The following is a 23,044-nucleotide window of genomic DNA, read 5'->3' as shown; positions in this document are numbered from 1 at the left end:
GCAGCAGAAGTGGCTGGGTGGGAGTGAGCGAAGGAAGGACTCTGGGAACCTTGGGAAAGTTCTCCACCCCCAGCGAAGGGAAGGGACACACTGGCTCGCTGATGAAAGGAAAGGAAAGGGCGAGGCAGGCAGGACAGAGGATCTCAGGCTGCTGCTCCTCTCCCGGTCATTTTTATAAGATCAAAGAATGGCTGTGTTCTAGGAGCACCAGAAGGCCTTTGATGTAATGGTAGTTTTGGCAAAACACTACAGAAGCAAACCAAGGGGAGAAGAAAGCATTAACCCCTAGATTCAAGATTTCCTAAACATTCATACATACAAAGTATCATGAAGGGATCTCAAGAGCTACCAGCAAGATTTCCTTATTGATGGAAGGCACACCGAGCACCGCGGGCGAGCACCCTAGGATGTACGGTGTCAGGCAGTCGCGTAATCTTTCTGTGAAATGTGCTGGGCATTGCCACCCTTCCAATTCTTTTAAATTGGGTGATAAATCAGAAAAGCAATGCAAATTTGAGCCTGCTACCGGAGTAGAAGAATCTCATCGATTTTATATTGCTGAGTATGTGCAGACAGAAATTTGTTTGACTGGTATTCATAACCTTACTTTCATGAATATAAAATATGAGTTACAATAAAATACAGAAGTGTTCATAGTGAAAAGGAAATTCATATTAAATAACAATTTTGCAGAATACTTACAGCTTTACTGGAGTTAACCTAGATTTATGACATTGTAACAAAAAGTTGAATCATGTCCAGATAAGTCTGATCCAAGTATTCTAAGGAAGTGGTAACTTCACTCCTGGGTTCTCTACTGAAAGCAGCAAGCTGTCTCATTGATCAAAGGATGCAGAATGCATGCATTCACTGGAATAGCTTCAGGACATGGTTATTTCAAGTTAAATTTCCCAGTCTTTTATGTCAGACTAATACTACTAAGGCAGATGAATCCAACTGGCAGCTTACACTGACAAACACGATGTAGTTTACAGAAACCCACAAAAGTCACAGGCACGGCACAGCAGCAGCTTGCACCTACACAACGCACCCTGAGCTCTTCATGAGAACTAGATACACTTCCCTTTGCAGCTGCAGCTGAGAGTACGGTACAGACTTTGTCCCAAGAAAACCATACAACTTTGTCTACAAATAGCATAGAGCCAAATCATTTATGTAAGAATTAAGCCACACTCAAGAATACACCGAATGACCTAATTTAAAGATCAATCATATTCATTCTGGCAAAATATCAGACTACATAATTGATTACTATGTAATCAGGAAAATTACTTGTTAGCAGCTATGTAGTAATTAAATTCAATTTATTAAACAGCATTAAACCAAAAAGAGCCAAACAAAACACATAATCTCTATGTACTCAAAACCTCAGTTTTGCCTGTACTTGTTACTCCCCTGGCACTTCTCACAAGTTGAAGGATTATTCTAGAACACACTTTGGTTCTTCAGATCCTTTTATACCCACTAGTGAGTCTAAGTTTTCCTGTTCTTCCTTCTTACCTTCCAGCTTCTACTCCTGTCCTTTCAGGAGCAAGAAGTGGCGTACCTATCTACTGACTCATACTGCAGAACTGATCCAACTGAAGATGAGCCAAAAAATACAAAAGCTTCATGTGACGGGTACACTACTTGTTCTTGGGTTCCTTAAGGGAGTGACCAGACCAGGTGCCACGTCCTAAGGGAGGATGGTAACACAGCACTTTCCTTGGGAACCAAGCGAGTTGGCTAAGGAAAAAGAAGATCCAAGAAACTGTCGGGTATAGCAGACAGGATGAGTCATGGGCAGGAGATGGAGCTTCCAGCTCAGGCTGCTGGGAGGAGAAGGAGCTGGCAGTGCTCAGAGATGATGCAAGGGAACCCCCTAGTTTGTGCAACTCACAAAACCACTGAGATTAAGTTAGGCCTGGAAAGTTTATTCACCCAGAGCTCTGAAAAGAATCTGCTGGGTTCCTTTCGCATTTCTTTCCCAATTTTTTTTCTTTTCCGAAGTTGCCAAGTTCATCATGTGGCTACTACAACAATTTTACTGGCAAGTGCAGGAAGCAGAAATGAGTAGATTGTAGAGAACGGGAGGAGAGTGGGCTGCCAAATATACCTCTCAAAATCCCTACATGTACACAGTTTTCAGGTCACTGCCTAAACCAGTTTGTTTAGGTTAAAATCTTAACCTAAAGGTTTTTTTAAAAATGCACTTATTCTTAGATGTATGTCTTTTCTGTTGCGTAAAAAGGCACGTGCAAGGTAGAAACAATTTGAAAAGTGGCTGCAAGAGGCTTCACACTTGTGGCAAATCTCAGAGTTCTGCACTGAACATCTATTCCTGTGCAGAGCAAGTTCCTCCCAGTATTAGGCAGGATAAGAATACCGTGGAGGAAAATGCCGATGAGATTCCTAATCCAGCCATCCTGTGGTCTCAGTTTAAAAACAGCTCTGGAGAGTTGATGCTTTCTTATGCAATTTTTACAGCCTCTGTGTGTGTGTGTTCCAGCTTTTCCCCTCTTGCCCCTTTTTGTATTTTAATTCAGTGAATCTCACAAACTGCCACCTTTCTGTCAAAACTCCTCTAAGAAAATGCTTTTTCCACACAACAAAACTTTTTTTTTTCACTAAGTATTCTGTTTGAATTTAATATTTTATGTTTTTATTACATTTCCATCCTCTATAGCCCGAATCAAGTCACAAAATGTATGACCAGTTGTACTTTTTTGATGTTTCACTCTGAGCACTCAAATAAGACATAAGAAAATTATACAAATATATGAGTAGCATAACTGTTACATACTCATTGTTATAAATGCTGCAGAAATATACAGCCATGTTGACATACACACTATAAATGTAAGGATTCTTAGGGATCCTTTAAATGGCAAGCCTCATTAATTTTTTTGCTTAAGGGCTTTTCTGTCATAGCTCATCCTGACACATTCAGACCGTGCATTACTCTGTGTATTTTCTTTTTAAGATCAGTGAAGGGGGGGAGGGAGGAGAGAGAGAGAGAGAGAGAGAGAGAGAGAGAGAGAGAACGTTATTATTTTCAGAACTGAAACAGAGATATAAAGGTCAGAATCACTGAAAGTATTCACTGTCAAGTATCTAACATCCAACTTTTGAGTTTACTTAGCAATGCACATAGCTGGAGCTCCCACTGAATACAGCTATTACTAAAACTCCGCATTTCTGAAAATCAGGCCTCAAAAGTCACAAAGTCAGATACCCAGAAAATGAGGAACACAAAGCGATTAACAGTCTGTGAATAATTTAAGTGACTTGCCTGATATCAGAGAGGAACTTTATGGCAAATGTAAAACTAGTGCCTTGGGAGCATTCAACAGCCTCAGCGATGACCATACTTTTCTTGCCTGCAATCTCAGGGCTTAACATTACACCTTCTCCAATGGCAGCAATAACAAAAGCAGTGATTGATTTCAAGCTCTAGGATTTAGCACCACAGATTCCTTCAGGTGTTACCTCTCAACTTGCATTAAGAAAGAAAATCATATTTTACTGATGAAGATGATCCGCTTCCTCTTCTATCTGAACGATAACTTACAAATCTTCTTTCTTCAAGTAGGAGACATTAAAAGTAGAAAAAGTGGAAAGGCTCCAGAAAAAATAGAGGCAAACATCGCCACAAAATACGGATTGAATTTGCATGATGTTGTGCTGTTTGCAAGCAATTACCCTCTGCCTGTGTCAAAACGACTCTGGGAGCAGAACGGACAGGGCATTTGCAGGGAGTTTAACTCATGGTTCGTGAGAAACAGAAGGCAGTGGATGCATGCCTGACTGGTTGTCATGTAAGCAAACCATGAATAAGAGATGTTCCTGAAGAGAACTAATGTCCTGGCAACACTTTACACCCACAGAGCACTCTGTGAAGTGCCAGGACACTGAATTTCAGCATTAGCTCCCTACTCCCACAGGGCAGGACTTCCAGCACTGCGCTCTGATTTACAAAGGGCCTTTTATGTGTGAATGCAAGCTTTTTTTTTAACATATTGAATGTATTTTAAATATATTTTTGAAATTGGAAGCTGCTTTCAGAGATGCACAGACAACCAGGAAGGATAAAATAATAATTTGCACAAGCACATTTAAAAAGCTTATATTTGCAGCCTTCGTACTGTCTCGGTACTGTTTTCTTTAGATGAAATTTTCTGGACTTCCAATAAAAAGAAACAATGGACCTGATACATACTACCATGTGATGTCTTACTGAACATTCCTACATAAGAGGAAAGAAGCATGGTACAGAAATGCTACGGCAAGCTCATACCCATCCCAGCTATTCCACCCGACAGGCTTACTAGCTTGGGACATCTGGATAATCCAGCTGCGTTCATGGCATGTACATGCACAAAGGCTTTTGTCCTTCCAAATTAATATCTCATTAAATTATAGTAATTAATCATCAAAATGGTATTCCTTCATGCTTTTATTTGCAGTGTTGACGTGGGCAGATTGTGTCTCTACATCCCAGCACAAATATGTAAAAAGCACACTTAACAGTCGCTGAAATGATTAGACCTATTACACAAACCCCAACCATCAGAGGTGTTCGCAGTAGGAAAATAGCATCCTTTGTATGGCTCAAATCTACAACATTTCTCTTCCCAGGGATGGGATGAGGATTAAACTGTATAGAAAACCTGCCACATTACACTGTATTTCATTTAATTGGTGCTCAAGTACTGTAGTAAAAACCTACACAGAAAGGTGCAGTGTAAAATTATCACATCTTCTCTTAAAAGTAAAATGACAGTTAAAACCCCATAACCGCAATCTTTCTTTTTAAAGTACATAAAAATAATATTTTCCATCATTTAGAACAATAATCAGCAATGTCATTGTGATTGGTTTGGAAATTAATTTAAGAAACTTACCACTTCTAAGGCCATAATACGTTCCTAAAAATAAAGTACAAGATCCCATTAGAAAGTAAATAATATAAATGCAACTGAAGTTGAACAATGATGAAAAGGATTAATTTTGTTTTTTTGCTGGTCAGATGCATGGTATTTTGCAAAAAAACTCACTGAATAGGAACTGCTGTACTTAATCGGACCTTTGACTCATTTATCATACTATCTTACTTAGAAATGTGTTCCAAAGAAAAGTCCCAGAAACAAGAAAAGAAAGAATTTGAAAAAAATATTCCATTATATTTTTATTTGAATTGATTTTTTTTCAAATAGTACCTTTAGATTTTCAGTATCATTGATTTTACTCTCATGTATCCCAAAGTTTGATTTCTTTTTTTCATCATCCGTGACTGTAATTCTAGCATGTTTTGGAGTTCATGTCATGTTAGCATCTGGTTTAGTTTTCTTTTAGGCATTTCCTTAGAAAACTAAAAAGTAAATTCCATATCATTATTCTGTTATCCAGAAATAGCTCTGAAGAATGTTTTATTAATAACAAGATGACGTTAGTCAAAGCCTAATGTCAGGCAAAAATAAAATGCAGATAAAATAAACTTGTGCAGTTTTAATCCAGCACAAAATCCAAAGCACCCAGAATTTATGTTTACTGTGTATACTTTAACATTCTGTTTCCATCTAGAGTATCTCCGAGGAAAATATTAAGCTAGTAAAAATCCAGATCATGTACTCTGGCACTAGGTCCTAATGAGGTATGATATTTTAAGTAATCTGCAAAAACACACATTCAACTGTTTAGGTGAGCCCACATTTAGAGTGTTGACCACTAAGACGTTACAGGGACTCTCACCTTGCTCAAATATTATCTTTTTGAAAGTATGGGAGAGTATTTTTATTTTTTTCCTTTCTGTTTGATTAGGCTAAGAACCCTTACAGGTTTTCCTGTTCTATCCTTCCCTAACAGGTAAAAATGATTGCAGTAATCTGGATTTATTCCTGCAGCATCCAAAGACCATCAGACAAGTCTGAACTGACTTCACTATTTTGGTAGCAACAGGTACATTAAAAATTTCTTACACTAGAAAAGAGTTCTTGCCATTTGCAAGAATGTGAAAGTATTTTTCAACTTTTTTTAAGACTAGGTGGAAATGAGTTACAGACACTTGTAGAATTATTACTTCTTAGAAAAACTTTAAAATAATGGTTATGTTTACTAACTGAATGAATGTACGTATTTGTGTAAAAAACAGTATTTACATATTGTGTACTTAAATATTTTTGTGAACCCATTGTCTTTTGCATTACTAGAGTGCTAACTTTTACTCATATAATTTGAAGACGACACAGTTTAGCTGAGTGAAATATTTAAAGCCCATTCTCCCAAAGGTGTCTGGGGTACAAATGAGGTTAGTTTTCATCAGCTGCCTGCAATACTTGCAACTGACTAAAATTCTAAACCATAGGCAGAAGTGAGACAATATACGCTAAGAAAAATAACTGCATCAAGTGAGGCTGAAAAAAGATAAAGAAATAAAATAGTGGCTGGAAAAGACTGATTGATTCTGAAGACGTACAAAAAGCAAGCAGACCATTCAGGAAAATATGCACAAGGAAATATCTAAAGGGAAAACAGGAATGTACACAAAATAAGTTGAACAGAAATCTAATACACTACCAAAATACAACTGTTGAAAGAAAAAAAGCTAACATTTTGCCTGTAGTGGATGCAACTAAACTGGTTGATATTAGAACTGCATACACAGTGGTTCGAAACTCCCTGTGCATAAACCAATGATAAATAATAAAACAAATGTACACAGAGGGGAAAAAAAATGTACCCCTCTAATCACATTCAGTTACAGGACTCTGATTTCAAAGTAGAGAGTTTTTCAAAAAATAAGACAAAATTTAAACTTGCAATTTTTAAAGTTTTTTTTTTAAAAAAAAAAAAACAACAAAATGGGGAATCATAGAATAGATTCATAGAATCATTTAGGTTGGAAAAGATCTTTAAGATCATCAAGTCCAACTGTTAGATGATCATACTGTTAATGGTAGGAATCAAAAAACTCAGATATGTGTCTCAGATTTCCTATAGACTTATTTCACGTATGTTTTAGTTTTTTATTTAGTAAACCCAGGATAATATGAAGCTCTAGAATACTAAACTTTGACATGTCTGCAAAAAAAAAAATATGTTTGCTTAGTACTCATCACAATGCATGGTAGTTGGGGATTCCAACTACAGTGTTGCATAAGCAAAAGCTTTCTGACAAAAAAATGTTCGTGAAATTCAGTAAAGGTAGTGTATTAAATATTAAAGATTTTATTCTTTCTTGGAAGCAGGTCTGAGATACAAACTGAGTATTTCAGCACATTAGAACAAACTTATGGTAGAAAAATAAACGTGAAAAACTCAAAAATATTTATTTTGAGATGCTCGGTCCTCCATAAAATTGCAGTGGCTGTTACACACCCTCTTGTTTATTTAAAGATTCTGCAACAAACCCCAAACTCATGACTATAAAGAAATGGTGTGCACAGATCCCATAAATATGTGGCAACGGTGAACAGCAGTTCAGATATAAATTTCTTCAGTTAAAAATAAATACTTTGCAAACAAATGTCGTAGAGTGAATGTATTAGTAGGATGAATGGTAGAATAAGTGTTTTCAACATGACTCATTAAAATAAAGGCACATGATCTAGCAGCCAAATTCTAAAAACTGAATAAACTCTTACAATCTCAGCAGATAACTTTCTGAAGACCAGCATGTAACCGATTAGGAAATTTACCATGGATAATTTATACATTATCAATATATTTTCAAAATAAGATTCAGTATTTTAATATTTTTAATTTACATTAGCATGCCACTAATTCCAAAGCAAATGAAAATGGCTTCTAAACGTTTTCCCAGAGAACATCCATACAGTTGAATATTGCAATTATATATAGCATATTGTTTTCACAAATGCATTTTTTTGTACACCATGGAACAGTTTTCATAAAAAAGAAAGATTAAAACCTTCTAATTAGAGCCTTTTTTTCTTCCAACTAAGTAAGAAGTGAGGTTATATTCTTGAAGTGCCTATCAAAGGGAATGTAGAAAGTGATCTAGGCTCTTCACAAGCTAAAAATTGTATTATGATGAGTGCACGTGTTAACAGCAGAGAACAAGCATATGTTCTATGTCCTTATAGACAATATTTAGAACATATATGAACTCTCATATATAACCGCATAAACTCATATAAATTTAGGTATAACATAGAAACTTTAGTCAAAAGTATGCAAAAAGTTCAAAATGAAAAACAAGAATACAGTGATGTCACCCAAAGCGTCAGCCTCCTAGCTCTCAGAATACCCTGTCCTGTATCAACCAGCCACATATACTACATATAGTTTTCATCTTGACACGAGTCAGGCTCACATAAAAAGATGTAGCTATTAAGATTCTTACCCTCTACCTAATGAAGTATTATTTTATCTTCATCATGCCAGTTGCAGTCCAACATATTCCCTGACTAGAGGATGACGTGAAAATTACTAGCCCAATATTTCCAGAAGTAATCGTCATAAAACATTTTTTGTCTGTCATTTGTGGTTTTCAACTGATGGCGCTGTAGAAGCACTAGTTGTACTTGATTCCAATGATTACTAACAAGAGGTGCTCTTTGTGGCCCCTCAAAAACCGAACAAACTACAAAGCATAAAAAACCATACACCCTTAGCACTGGGGAATGTTATTCTTACTTGCTTCAAAGACATGGCAAAGAAACTCTGGGATCCCCAGCCATCATTTCCCCACTAATCTCCAACAGATTTCCTCACGTGTCTGGCTTTTCTAAGACTACGGTCAGCATTCACGGCTCCAGTAACGAGTCCTACAGCCACGATAACCTGACTGCTTACAACTGTCTGTCCATCATCCAAACCGCACAGCCCTTCTGTCTGCCTGTTCCCTGAACATGGTTTACACATGGGGTTTGCTTAGACTGCAAACAAAATGCATCAAGTATTAGCTTACTACATATAATACTACATATAGGATAGATACCAAAACATGTAGACAAAAAACCCAACAACAATCAACATAGTCCTTGGTTCAGCAGAAACCAGGTCGTCTGAGTAGGACTAACACCACGGGAAACCTATCCAAGGACTGTAGGCCTTGGGGGCAAAGAATACTATTTTATTTGCTACTGGTCCTGAATTTGACAAACAATCACCTTCTAGCAATCTGCTTCAATGAAAGCATTAATACGCTACAACCAACTATACACATGCTTTGCTGAACTGGGGCTCAGAAGAAACAAATATTCCATACCACCTGGTTAACAAAAGGGTAAGTGTGCCAGGAAATTCCCTATTCAAAGAAACTCTCACTTTCCTCTTGCTTCCTGTGCTTTATATATCGAGATGCAACAGGTTGGGGAGATTCAGTCAGGAGGACACGCAGTTGGTTTTCACCACTATTTGCTAGCAAAGCTGTACATATTCAGCCACCGCACTTTAGAACACAGCATCACAAGGACAGAGGATCCCAGACCCGGGTACATTTTGAGACATATTGGCTAAGCAGGACATAATACTATCTAGAAAAATAATAGATGGTTTTGCTGAGTACTTTGATGGTGAAAAAGCACTGGCATCTGAAGGAGCAAAAAACTGCTACCAAGCGTTTGAATAAAAAAATAGCAGCCAGAGCAGTACGAGTCACACACTGAAACCAGAACTGCCAGTTAGGGAAGGGCATAAAGCAACTTGATCAGGAACTTGACAGACCATCACTAAATACAGGCAAGCACATATATGCCCACAACACACTCTTATGATGCAACTTTCTGCAATATAAAATTACTCCTCATTCAATCAGAAGTAACATCATTAGAACAATTTGTCAACTACAGAGCTTCACATGAAAGCAGATGCAGAATTGCTTCACATGAAAGGAGATCTTTTTACACTGATGTAACTAGATATGCACCTGTGTAAACTGCTTGCGCAGACAAGCGCTCAGCCTTGTTGAACTCGAGCTGCCAGAAAGCCAGGCCAAGATTTTTGTTTGAACAGGAAACAGCTGGATTGGTGTGTTGTGTAACTTGTGGGACTTGCAACTTGTCTCTTCTTACTGGATCAAACTGTTTCTACACTAACTCTTTTGATACCTCTAGCCTGCAAAATGCCTTCTATTTATTATAACAGAAGGGAAGGCTTATCTTCAAACAAACTGCGCCGGTCAAAACATAATTTGATTTTCCTTAACAGCTTTATCTTTATTAGTTTCCACATAAATGTCCTGCTTCCAGCACACTTCCAGAATGCTGCTTCATTGATACACTCTTCATACTGTACCTAAACTTTGTTTATATTCATGTTGGGTATTGTTTGCTGTAATTTCTTGTTAAAAATTTCTTTTTTGCTTTCTGCATTCTGAAGAATACATACACTATTCTCCCTAAAAATCTCCCAAGCCTCATAATTTAAACATTCCAGCTTGGTTTTGCTTTCCTAGCCATTTTCATTTCAAAAGAGTATGTTTTCTTTGACTGTAATGCTTAAATACTATTCCAAAGCTAATTCTTACTTTCTAAGTGCAAATTTAAAGTGCTTAGCACAAGCAGCTTTACTGCTAGATGACATACAATGAGGATTTACCATATTGTATCAAGTCCTATCATATATCAGCTGGTGCCTTCTTCCTCAGGAAGGTGATTATGGACATTTAATGTTTCAGAAATTTAAAATACTTAAAGTCTTTTACCTTCAGTTTTATTCAGAGATACAGAAGAAAGCAACACACCCAGAAAATCTCTATTCTACTTCATTGGTTGAGTTAAAGCATTTTTGCAGGTCTGAACGCAGATTTGCACTGCTCTTACTCGCATACAGTTTCAGTGAAGCCGGCAGCATAACACCACAGAATACCTTCGATATACAGTGTGACTTTAAAAGCAGCATTCTTTTCATTGATGGACTAGATTTAATGACTCATAAGAGAAGGCTGACTAATCTTCTCTAATGTGCAGCTTAATTGGCGGGCAGAAACTCAGCAGTGAGTACTAGCTATCAGGGCTGTATTTCGCTGATTATATTTCCAAAGCTGAATTTACGATACAAGGGAGAAATCATAGTGTTGTAATGCAACTTAGTAATTTTAAGGGTGACAAAAAGCGTAGCAAGTTAATTAAATAGAAAGTATACCTGGAGAGCTCCCATTTCTTCCTCTCTTCTGAGGGTCTTCTCTAGTAGCTCTGTAAAATGAAAAATGGAACTTGTAAATTCAACTTTCTGTCAGGCCACAAGATAGCAAAAGTACTGCGTAAAACAGTCAGTGAGTTTTTTGGTTTACAGCTTTCACAACATTCCTTTTTAGCTGATTAATTGATGAAGCGTGTTAGCAATATGATTTTTTCAAACCATGGGCTGTTGAGATGACTAAAAACCAGCCATAAGACGACAGTCTGACTTGGGGGGGCGGAGGAGGGGGAAGCGTTCAAGTGCATTCAAATTCACAGAAAAATTGCCTATGCTTAAATCAATCTTTCGGTGTATTTTTAGAATTGAATGGGGGGGGGGGGGGGGGGGGGGGAGAGAGATTCACTCTGAAAATAGATTAAAACAGAAGTATATCATCAAAACTATGCAATTATATATGAGAAATTACTCCAGGTTGCTTTTTTATCAGCCAAGTAACATTCCCCTATGGAAATGAGTGTAGACAATTTTGACTATTATCACAATAATTACCTTCCCTCACTAAACCAGAAAAATTTCAATAACAGAAATAGCCACTTCATTGTAATAAACATATTAGAAAATTTTCTTATAGTCTTTACACCATGAAAAGCTAATATCTTGCATTCACTTGTGTGACAATTATATGCATTGGCACATACATGCACTTATGCAACATTTCATGTTAGAAATGAATTTCTGTTAGAGTTCCGTGGGATATATCATGAGTTGCTTTTCTATTTTATTTCAATCACATATTTTTATGATTAAAATTATGGTTTTGATCAACTGCATCATATTTAGAATTCTGGGAAACCTTTAAAGTTATAACCTCACGGAGAGCAGGGAAAACAAAAAACATGCTGCAGGCTTAGTATTATTTTAACTATCAGAAGCTCACTCGTCAGTTTTGCATGAGAAGAACTAAGCCAGAGACCAACTCTGAATCAAGATATGCTCCAGTTTGCTAGCAATTAGGAAAATTATGAAATTGCCTTGACAAGCTCACAGGACTGAATTCGGACTGTTAATTCCTCAGCACCCAAGTACAGAACAGCTAACTGAAAGTACCTGTGTATACTTCCTTAAGAAATAAAGATTACTGATAAATGCAGTTTGGTTATTAAAGAGTAGCTTCAATGATTTACAACAGAAACCACTTAAGATATTCCACTGACATGAATTTCCCTTGCTGTAATTTCTCTCACCTTTTCTTTCTCCTTGCTCTCGTTATGAAGCCTCCTTGTGAGCACCTTAAGCTGTTACCTCTTTTATCATAGTTCATTATCCATTTCTGATAGCACACAGATTATTTGAGACTTATTTTCAGGCACCAGTCCTTTAAAACGTGACGTAGAGAACACGTACAAAAACTTCAGTTATTTCTCTCACAAGCAGAGAGATTGACTTGCTGTTCTTTCTCCCTAGCGCCTATGCAGTATTTTCAAATCCTTTTTAAAAATTAATAAAATGACTGTTTCTTCACTTTCTTTTGGCACATCCATGTTTTTCTGGATTATTCTTTGGTATGCTTTTCAGTACAGTCACTCAACTGCCATAAATTACTGGAGCTAAATGTGCTGCCATCAACACTAGTTAGTGCAAGAATTTGGGTTTGGAAAGTGGCTGCTCTATATGTTTTCTTTGGGTATATTCCAGTATTGTAACTGAGTCTGTAAAAATTTGTATTGTAATATTAGCTTTTAACAAAAATGAGAAGGGAGGAATAAGTCTATGAGAAAGGGATGGAAAAGAAAGACTCTTCCTCAATTTCCATCTGACGGAAAAAAGATTCTGATGCTTCATTTTGGTTTCCATTCTAAAGCAGTATTTGAGATTCTGTAGTACAGACATGATTGTTCTAAGTGAAAAGAATGTTATTACAAGGTTCTTTTCAAAGACCTTTTATAAATGTAAGGCAAATTGAGCTTATTTCTGCTAATGGCCTCACATTTGAAAGTTCTGCATCTGAAATTAGGGATAGCTAGAATCCATTTACTTTATATCGTACCACTGCCTAAACTGACTGTCCTGCAGGATGTTCATAAAAACGTCCCCAGAAGGGCGGGTAGGTATTGAAGTGGTGTTATTGAACTGGCAGTATATACCTGCTTTACCGAGCCACCCTTTACAACCATATATTTAAGAACCAAGTTCTGCACTTTAACTGATGATTCCACTTAGTACCCCATCTAAAAAAATAGCATGTTTTCTCCAAAGCTAAAGCGAAAAAAAATAATAAAAAAATTAAAGCAACATGTATTAAACAGCTATACAAGAAGTCCCAATAAAACCCAGTATATTGTATCATTCTTTTAAACATTGCTAAGGTCAGAATATCTTTGCTTTTAAACAGAACTGAAAAGTTCTGTTTAATGGGTTTATAATTTGTAAAACACTTCCCATATTTAAGTTCTTGTGTAAACATGTTTTACATATTCAGTGCCAGAAAACAATGTTACAATAAATTTCAGATAGAGAATGCCTTGTGTCTGTAATATAGCAACGATGGTCACTAGCTCTAGTGGAGGCTCCATTCATTCATCCTGTGAACAGCCCGAGTTTCTCAAATTATAACTTTCTTTCCTAAAGGAAGTTGCACAATGGCATGAGTTTTTGCATTTGTGAACAATCCTGCTATGATCATCTTTCAAAGCTTAATGTAACCACAGGGTTCTTGGGTTTTTTTCAAAGCAACGTATCATTATCCTCATGGGGCGCAGAACACATCAATTTATAGATTGTCTAGAAGAATCAGCATTAATCAAAAAGCATTACAAAGCCACCTTCAGGCATCGATGGATCCTCCCAAAAGAAAAATACATGGAAAAAGACAACATGAGAAATTACTTTTAGAAATCAACAACTTCCTCTTTTATTTTTACCTCAATATGAAGCTCACAATCGTACAATGAGCTATAAGCTGAAACTATTAAAAAAACCCACAAGTACGTTTCAGTTGTTTAATAATGCTCAAAATCAACAGGAAGTTCAGCATATAGTCTGCAAAATTAGGGTCATACTTCTGTGTAGGTTTTTTTCAAAAAAATTATTTAGTGTGGTTAAACTCCAAATCATCTAAGGTTTTATCTCATTTAGCTATGCACCAGTGAACACCAACTCAGTGTCCTTGCCGTTATACAACAGTGGCTTAGATTTATCTGATCAAACTTCCAGGAAATAGAGCGGTTATGATTTAAAACATTCCATAAGAGTCATTATTTTTTGCAGTTTGCCTGATACTGAAACAACATAGCATGTTGCAAAATAGCGCAAATATTAACCTGGAGATGAAGATTTTATATTCCATCATAACTTTCACATAAGTCAGGGGGAAAAAAAATACGCAGTTATTCAGGCAGAATTATCGCACACACACATCAGTTGTAATTTTCACTGCCAGTGAAAAATATCAGAAAATAGATTTAGAAGCAGATATGAATTGATTAGAATGAGTAAAATACAACTGTACTATCTTATTTTTCTTAGCTAATCCATTAATCTGCCAATAACCAACCAAAATGTTAAAAAAGCAGTTCAACTCCTCCTTTACCTCTGTGCTGGGAGTAACAAAGCTGGGAAGCAGGACATTGATGTTGTATTACTAGGAGCAAGCAACTTCCCGAGAACTTAAATTAAAAATCACAGATTTGAGAAAGAACACTGAATAGCCTTCATTCACTAAGTAGGAACTGGATTTTAAATACTGCTTGACCTCCCATTTTAAAAAACAGAAGATAGTGATAGACCACGCTCCGCTCCACATTCTGTGAAGACTGATGTGCCAGCGAAAATTCAACACATTGGATCAATACCAGTTTTGTATGTTCACCACTAAGAATTTAAATTTGGTACCTGCTAATTCACAAAATTTTCTAGCAAAGGGGAACACACAAATACAGAACTGTACACAAAAGCAGTTCTTACGGTTACAGATATCTAGTCATACAGCCAAAAACCCTAAAAGGTGATTCAGATGACTCTGAAGTTGGCATTTGGAGTTCAATCCAGTTCTGTGTACATAGCTAATGCACTGCAAATATATCCAAGATATCTGCAACGTGCTGGCAGATCTGACTTAAGACTCTGACCCTTCTGAAGCAGTGGCAGATGACACAGGAAACTATACAGCAACTCAAACAGCACACAAAATACTGCTACTGTGTGGCATTAAAACAAGAAATCCAGGTTATTGTCAGAAAAGAATGGATGTTTGGAGAAAATTGCCAATGTTTTTTTGCATCGAGCTAAGAACAGTTCTCCAAAACACGAGCCAGAGCTTTCAGTTATACAGTAGCAAAACTATTTCAGATTTCCCAAAGTTTGCGCCCTAGAAGTGTAGGTTTTGTGTTACACAAGCATATGGCAAACTCTTAAGAAATCACGTAGACATCCTGATCATATTATCTTTACAGTTGTTTTGATCAAAAGTTGCAGCGTATTTATTTCGAGTCTTTCCCATCGTTCTCACTTCAAATACTCATCCCATGGTTTTCAATCATCGTTTGGGTAAGTTTCCCACGAAGCTGCTGAACAGATACTGCAGCATTCCTGTAGATGCACAAGGCAGCCAAGCAGGTTTCCTTCAAGTCTGAAGGAATTTTTGAGCAGCTGAATAAACCAGTTTCTCTCAGCTAGAAATCACTCGCACTGCAATTGCACAGCAAAGTTGAATTACATATTATACCACTTACAATTTGCCCTTCACACACTTAATTGGACATTTTTGAGCAGTGAATTAAGCTGTTTCTAACTGAACCAGTTTAAGGAAAACATTTTAGAATAAATATATTCATGGCTAGTAGTGACAGAACACCCACAAGTTCATGCTGTACCTGTGTTGGTAGGATTCTGGTGGCTGGCCTCACAGTACCATGCCAACAGTCATGGTCCAGAAACACTCAATACTACAAGATGTTTCAATGAGGCTGGACCTTTGTACCATCAGGTCAGACACCACAAATCACCCTGGCACTAGAACAACTGAGATACAGCAGTCCCAGGACTTGCTTCAAACTAATTGAAACAATACTTGCCATGCGTGCAAGCCGTTGAAGGCAATTTCTACATAAACACATTATTACCCTAAAAGACCTCTAGAAAAATAGGTGTTTCTTAGAACCTTAATTTTTTGCTAGTGTAGAACAAGGCCCATAAATAAGGAGCATTTCAGAATGTGTTTATGTAATCCCAAGCAAGATTTAACAAAATAAATAAATCTCTGAAGTCAAAGGTGATACTGTTTGGATTAAATACCACATACGGAATCTGTAAGATATAGAATACTTCTATCCTGCTCATTTATCCCCACTGCATTCATAGGTTTAGTGAATGAAGATAAAGCATGCAGAAATCTCAAAAGTTGGGGGGGGGTCCTAGATTATGTTCAAGTTTTTAAAAGTTTTTAATAGTTTTTACCTCCAGACTCTACAGTCACTGCATTTTTATTTTATTTGTAGCTTCTGCTAAACATAAGAAGCCTTAAGTGATTTTTAAAGCTGATTAGTTTTCCAATCCATTAGTAAACTGTTATATTAAAATTGAACACATTCCACTATCTTTAAATATTATAATTCAGTTACCACCACTGCAATCAATGCAAGTGCACATCACCACCACAACTAAAACAGCTGTTTATCTAAATCAATAATTTTCTCATCCACCTGTAAAAAGACCTTCAAACTCAAAGGAACAAGGGATTCCCTTTTCCCGTACTCTTTGCCTTCATAAGTTCTAGCAATTTACTAGCTACTGTAGTCTTCAGTAACATGGTCAATATTTCAAAAGAATATACTTTACACAAAACCTTGAAGTTCTTTTTAATGAATTCATTCTTTCGACACCCTTTAGGTATACACTTATTTTTGCTGTGGAACTTCAAAGCAGATTTTTAAATCTACAGTGGTGCATTTGTTTGCAGTAAGCTGAAGCAGTACCCACAATCGTAACAGAGAACAGAAAAAAGGCGTCTGAAGCTAAGGGAGAAGGAAACAGTTCATTGCTCAGATCCCCAAAGACTTATCACTACACAGGAAACATAACATACTGTATTTTCTTACTATCCCCCGAGGCTTAAGCAAGTTTGGTATTTTGTAGCACAACTTTCAAATGTTCACATCTCCAGTGCTGGCCTGGTCTAGCTAATTGCTTTTGGGAAAAGGATAACATATAGAAGGGAAATGTAATCATTTGGGGGGGGGGGGGGGGGGGGGGGGGCCACGGCGGGTTAGGGACAACAGAGAAGTGCAGCTTAAGAGTCTCCGATAATTTTCTTTTAAAGTCATACTCATGCTTGTGACTTTTACAACACTTTTAGGAATTAGTGGTATCTTACTGGATCAGGCCTAAAATCATGCAGCCTAGGTCCCACTTCAGACAGTAAGCACAAGTGGATATTAAGAGGCAGGACAGGAAAAAGGTACTATTATTTACTTTAATGGCAACTTCCAGCAATGAGCAGCTGAGAGAATTCTTAAGAAATAGGGCTGCATCTGGACCATCCACAACCTAGCTGACCTCCATGAACTTCACTATTTCTTCATTGAACCTATTTCTTATTTTGGATGCCAGAACATTTCGCAACTAGTTCTATAATTAAAGCACGTACTGTGTAAAAACCCCATGCTTCCTTTGTTTTAAACATGATGCCTGCACTATCAAAGACTTCTTTACATGTATAAATCTTTCTTCTAATTTACTTCCTTATGTTTCACAATGTTATTTCTCTTTGTTTCCCTTTCATCTTGTTTCGTATTTGATGTAGGTAGTTTAATTTTGAGTATCTCCCACATTTTATTTAGAAAACCTCTTCCAACTTTTCATTTTGTCCCAAGATGTTCTAAATTCTCCTCATCAGTTCTACACTCTCTCGGTACCTACCATTAGCCGAACTACTAACGATGCACTTCCGAATTCAGTGTAAGGAAGACAAGAGTGGATATATGTATATTTTTCACATAAAATGTTTAAGTATACAAGAAACTATGCCCAGCTGCTATAACCCCTTCTCCTGTCTAAATATGCTTGTGTTAGAATAGTTTGTCTGAATACAAGATTCAATACATTCAGAAAACTATATTACAATATTATCAAACAAAAAATTATAGGTTCCACTATGCTGCTTAAGCATTTTTCTGCTTAAGCATTTTTAAGAGGCCTTTACCAAAACAATGAGGTTTGGGGGTTTTTTTTAATGCTTACACAAGACTTTTTAGTTCTGTTTCTGGCTTTACCACTCATGTTAGTACCTTCCTGGGAAATGTTCTGTGCTTCATTTAAAAATGTTAGAGACAGTACTTTCCTATCTTCACAGAGCTGATGCAAGGTTTAAAAAGTGCACAGAAATCCACACAAAAGACATTCTTATGAACGCAAAAGGGTGATAGCACAAAATTTCATTAAGTCTTAGCAACTGCCTGACTTACTCGCTGGGAGAGAGATGTTAGACTATGCTTAGCATATTTATTTTGGACTACATTGATTCTCACTTGAAAGCTACTGCAGGAAGAGTAGAGAGAGGGTTGTGAATATATGTATAGTTAACGTATCTTGAAGAACAACTGCAAGTAATCAACCCATTGTCTTCCTTTGAATGACTCCTGCGCACCAGCAGACATGCTGCAGCAGATCCCAAACAGCTCCTGAGGGACCTTAGGGTTAACCTCTAGTTAATTAATGACCAAAGAACAACATCTAGGAAGTGATGCTTCCTTTGGGATACTTTAGCAAGTTCTAGTAAGTTTCAGTAAGAAACACTTAGTGACACTGACATACCAGAAGACTAACATTGAAGTAATAAAATGTCTTATTCTGAATCAAAGATGATCACATTTTCATAATGGAACCAAGTCTCAGAATAACAGTCATCTAGCTCAGTGGTGTTACACTGTCAAAGGTGTGTACATTTCTTTATTATCAATATATATGTATATTTATTATATGTGTATTCATTATCAATAAGTATACATATATTAGTGGTGTGTGCTTAAAAACATTTTACTGATAGGGGTATGCAATCAAAAAGGTTTGGAGACCAGTGCTCTGTACTGCAGAACAATCTCACTCCTGGAGTGAGCAGACTATGGCTGACAGTCAGCATTCAGTATTTGAATTTTTTCAATACAGGCCTTCAATCTTCCTAAATCTGGAATGTTTTCTTGGCCTCTTACTCCAAAATTCTTTCTTGTTTTGTGTCAAGCTGCATACGTCATGTAACATGAATTAAGTGGAAAAAACCCAAAGTTCAAGCAAAAACAAGGTCTAATGAGAATGTCTATAAGAAGAGAAAAGGGTGGGAAGAATGGGGAAGAGAAAGAGGAAAAAATGAATTTACAGTAGAGGGACCAAACAAGTATGTGTGGCATATTATTCAAAAAGCAGCTCTCCTACAAGCAGTGGATCATACCTAGAGACTTTACTATGGCTCTTGAGTCATTAGTGATGTGTACCAACTAATCTTTATGAGGAACGCCAAACACATCTTTCTATCTGGAAGAGGAACTGTCCGTATGGCAATGTAATTCTTTATAGAGATTTGCCATCTAGAGCCATGAATATCTTTTCTAAACAGCTGCCACTATTATAAATTCAGAGGTGCTGTCCCAAGTAATGTTTGTTTTCTGAAGTAGTGTCCAAATAAGCAAGTTCAATTCCAGCCACAATAGAATCCAGGGTCTCCTCTAGAATCTAGCAAGATGGTACACCAAAATCAACACAGCTGGGGCAGCAGCACGGAGCAGTTAACTCTCCGAAGCACTGAGAAATCAGCAAGCCACATCCGCAGAGCTATAGAAAACCTGTTTGCAGTAGAGCTATAGAAAATCTGTTTGCAAAACATTAGGGAAGAGTTGAGTAAATACAAAGATGTAAAAACATATAAAGTCAGACCACCTGTATTTCAGTTTTTGGCAGCCCCATTAATCAATCAACTCCTCTTAATCCTAAGCAGCCACTTTTCTGCGGCAGAAAGTATTAGAACTGCAGTGTGATTTGTGCTATGGACTTTAATCTGCTTCCTCTGCTGCAGGATAACACCACCATCTTATTTGGTAACTTTAATTGAAGCCTTTACTATACCATAATTCTACTGACAGAAAACCACTAAGGGCTAAATTTCTCTTTATGCCTCTATCTAATGATTTCTTAGACTTTTATTTTATATATATATTTCACAATAAATTAATGTAAACAGAACTTTCTTGCCTGAAAACAAGAACTACAGATGTCAAAAATGGTACAGTAAAACAAAAAAAAAAACTGAACAAAAACATGGAAAATTGATCCAGTAAAGCAAAAGTTCATCTGAAAGGCATGGTTTCTGCCACAAAAATTAAAATGGGACACATCAGATACCAAGAATGTACTTGCCAAAATTTTATTTTTCCGGTTCTTTTTAATTAATATCTTGGTTGGCTGTACAAGAACAGTTTGGAGTTTCAGGATGCTGCCATTTCCTGATTACACATTAAATATCTGCTTAAAAAACCTATATCCATAAATCTGCAGGAACCAGAAGGCGATGTTTAAGATGAAAATCTATCCTCAAATCAATATGAAAACACCCCTAATAATTGTGATCCACTCTCGTAACATTCTTTATGTCCTGGGTAAAAATTTACCTGTCAACATTCATCATAAAAATCTTAATAAAGATACCAGTGATTAAACAAACCAGAAGGCTAAAGTGTCAATATCACATTTTTTCCCATTCAATACACTCAAGGATGAAAACCCAACAGAATATAGCAGGAGAACCCAGCATTGCTACTGCCTGTGCCCTTCTCCTATGTGAGCTAAGGAACGTTGTCCTGTTAACTGCACTTCAACACTTCCAATCAACGTGAAATCCAAACCTCAAACTGTAACAACCGTGGAATTCTTCTGGTCATTGTAGCTTCAGGGCTATGTCTTCTACTCAGAGGTAACAAAACAGAAATTTTAAGTGCAAGATGAACTTTCTTCATGGCAAACAAAATGCTTAATACCATCAAATGTAATAATTAAAACGTATAAGTTAAGAGAAAACAGTTTCAAACTTCATCTTACTAAAAGATACATATCCCAAAGAAAACTCATTAACACACACACTTAGTATTTGTCTTGAGGAAAAACTAAGATGAAAAACCCTACAAATAAAGATAATATAGATCATTGAGATCCACTGAATTTAGACATTAATCTGACACTCAAGAAACTCAAAGATAACACAAGTCACAAAGAAAATGTGAATGTGAATGAGAAACAACCTACTTCATTGGCCTTTTGCAACCATCTATTCAGTTAGTTGCAGTTACCAACAGACTGAACTCCACCAGTCATTGGCTGGAGTAATTGAACAAAAAGCCAAACCAAACACGTTGTGCTAAAAGAGAGCCCTCTGACACCAGTCCACCACGTTTACTGTATAGGAGAGAAGAACAGTAGCTTGCAACAGTAACCAGCAGTTACTGCTTACTTTTGCGTCCTGTGACTTTTTCAGGATTTTTTTAAAGATAACATTCTTTGGGTCAGTACGCATTTGCTTCATGTAAGTCTGTTCTCACTCACAATTTCTGTTCCTGCAGAGGTTTAAAATGGGTATTTTCATTGTTTCAAAAGTGTGCTAGCTGAAGACACTGTAAATCCAGTCAGTAAATACTTGTTAGAAACCATATCGACATCATCTCTAAAATAGTCTGATAAGTAACTACTTTTTCTTCAACAAATTTGCATGAATGTGAATTTGACAGTATGTGAGAAGCAGAATCTCCTCTAGATGAAAAAGTCTCACAGTCAAGATAAACAACAGCACTTCAAAGAAAGTCTGTATCTTGTGCTTGGTACTATCTTGAAGAGCGTCAGTCACAATAATTTCAAGCTTCGCCTTGAGTAGGTGTAGCCACTCTTCTTTTAAATAGATTTAAACACAGCTTGTACAGAATTAAGGATTTTGTGACTATTATCAGTGCTCCTAAGGCCTAAAATGCCATTTCAATAATGACTAGATCTACTATGAGATGCAACTGTTATCATGCATGTAGGTGTCGATTACTCATGCAGCAGTGCCATTGCCAACTAGTACTGGAATGGAGGCAAAAGTGTTTCAAATATAAATAGATCTTGAGAAGAGATTTTATTATTATTTTTAGAAAATATAACCTACAATGCTAGTGAATAAACACTTCATATTTTACAAAAGGCTGCTGAGAAGCCAGCAAATGTTTACCCTAGCAGTCTAATACTACATTTATACTACAGTGAAGTTCTTTACTTAAAGGAGTTAGCTTTAAATAAGGTACTAAGGGTACTAACGACTGTGTGATTACTCCTACTTCATATCCAACAGAAGCTAGCACAACCCCAGCTGAAATGGTGCTGGCACTAAGTGCTCCAGTTCCACCAGATGTGGCCAGTTCACCTCAGAGATGGCATCTGCAAGTCTCTTTGCTTCCTGCCTCTGGATGTGCATTGCTCTTGCTTACTGTGTCCTGAGAAAAATGTGGGACCTGGACCTTCACAAGGGTCAATTTTGGTCATTACAATGAGAACAGAGCATACTGGCAAAACCCACGGATAGTCCTAGGTGGCTAACAGTGAGTAAAATATGGTTATAGAGGGGTACAATGAGGAGCAGGCGTGAAACATGGGAAGGAACAGCTAGCAGAGATGGGAGTGAGAGAAACGAAGCAAGAATTTTGTCTCCAGTGACATTAAATGGCTCCGTTGAATGGGAAACTACAGTCTGACCCACTAACTCATCATTATTTTGGATTTGTGTGAGCTGTAATCGCACCTCTGTCCATAGCACAGATCTACCCAAGCTAACTGACCGATGGCTTTTTCTCCCATCGTTTCAATTAGACACCCTATTAAATAACCCGGAAGGAGGGAGGAATCAGCAATATGTAAAAAAAAAAATATAGTA

The 23,044-nt window shown here is 37.0% G+C and overlaps 1 protein-coding gene across 15 annotated transcripts in view; it reads right to left on the bottom strand.

Moving 5' to 3' along the window:
• CEP128 (centrosomal protein 128) overlaps nucleotides 1-23,044 on the bottom strand; it is a 169,727-nt gene that overhangs the window by 66,346 nt on the left and 80,337 nt on the right. For 14 of the 15 annotated variants that reach the window (XR_013929425.1, XR_013929426.1, XR_013929427.1 and 11 more), the window contains 2 exons: nucleotides 11,110-11,159; nucleotides 4,905-4,928 (listed from right to left, as the gene is read on the bottom strand). Coding sequence is in view for 11 of the 15 variants with exons in the window: in XM_080395215.1 (XP_080251341.1) it covers nucleotides 4,905-4,928; nucleotides 11,110-11,159 (74 nt within the window). In the remaining 4 variants the exon portion in view is untranslated. The other variant, XM_080395213.1, reaches the window with a different exon arrangement.

Source organism: Falco punctatus, assembly GCF_963210335.1.
Source record: "Falco punctatus genome assembly, chromosome: 7".
Classification (NCBI taxonomy): Eukaryota; Metazoa; Chordata; class Aves; order Falconiformes; family Falconidae; genus Falco; species Falco punctatus.
This window is presented reverse-complemented; position numbering and strand designations above follow the sequence as displayed.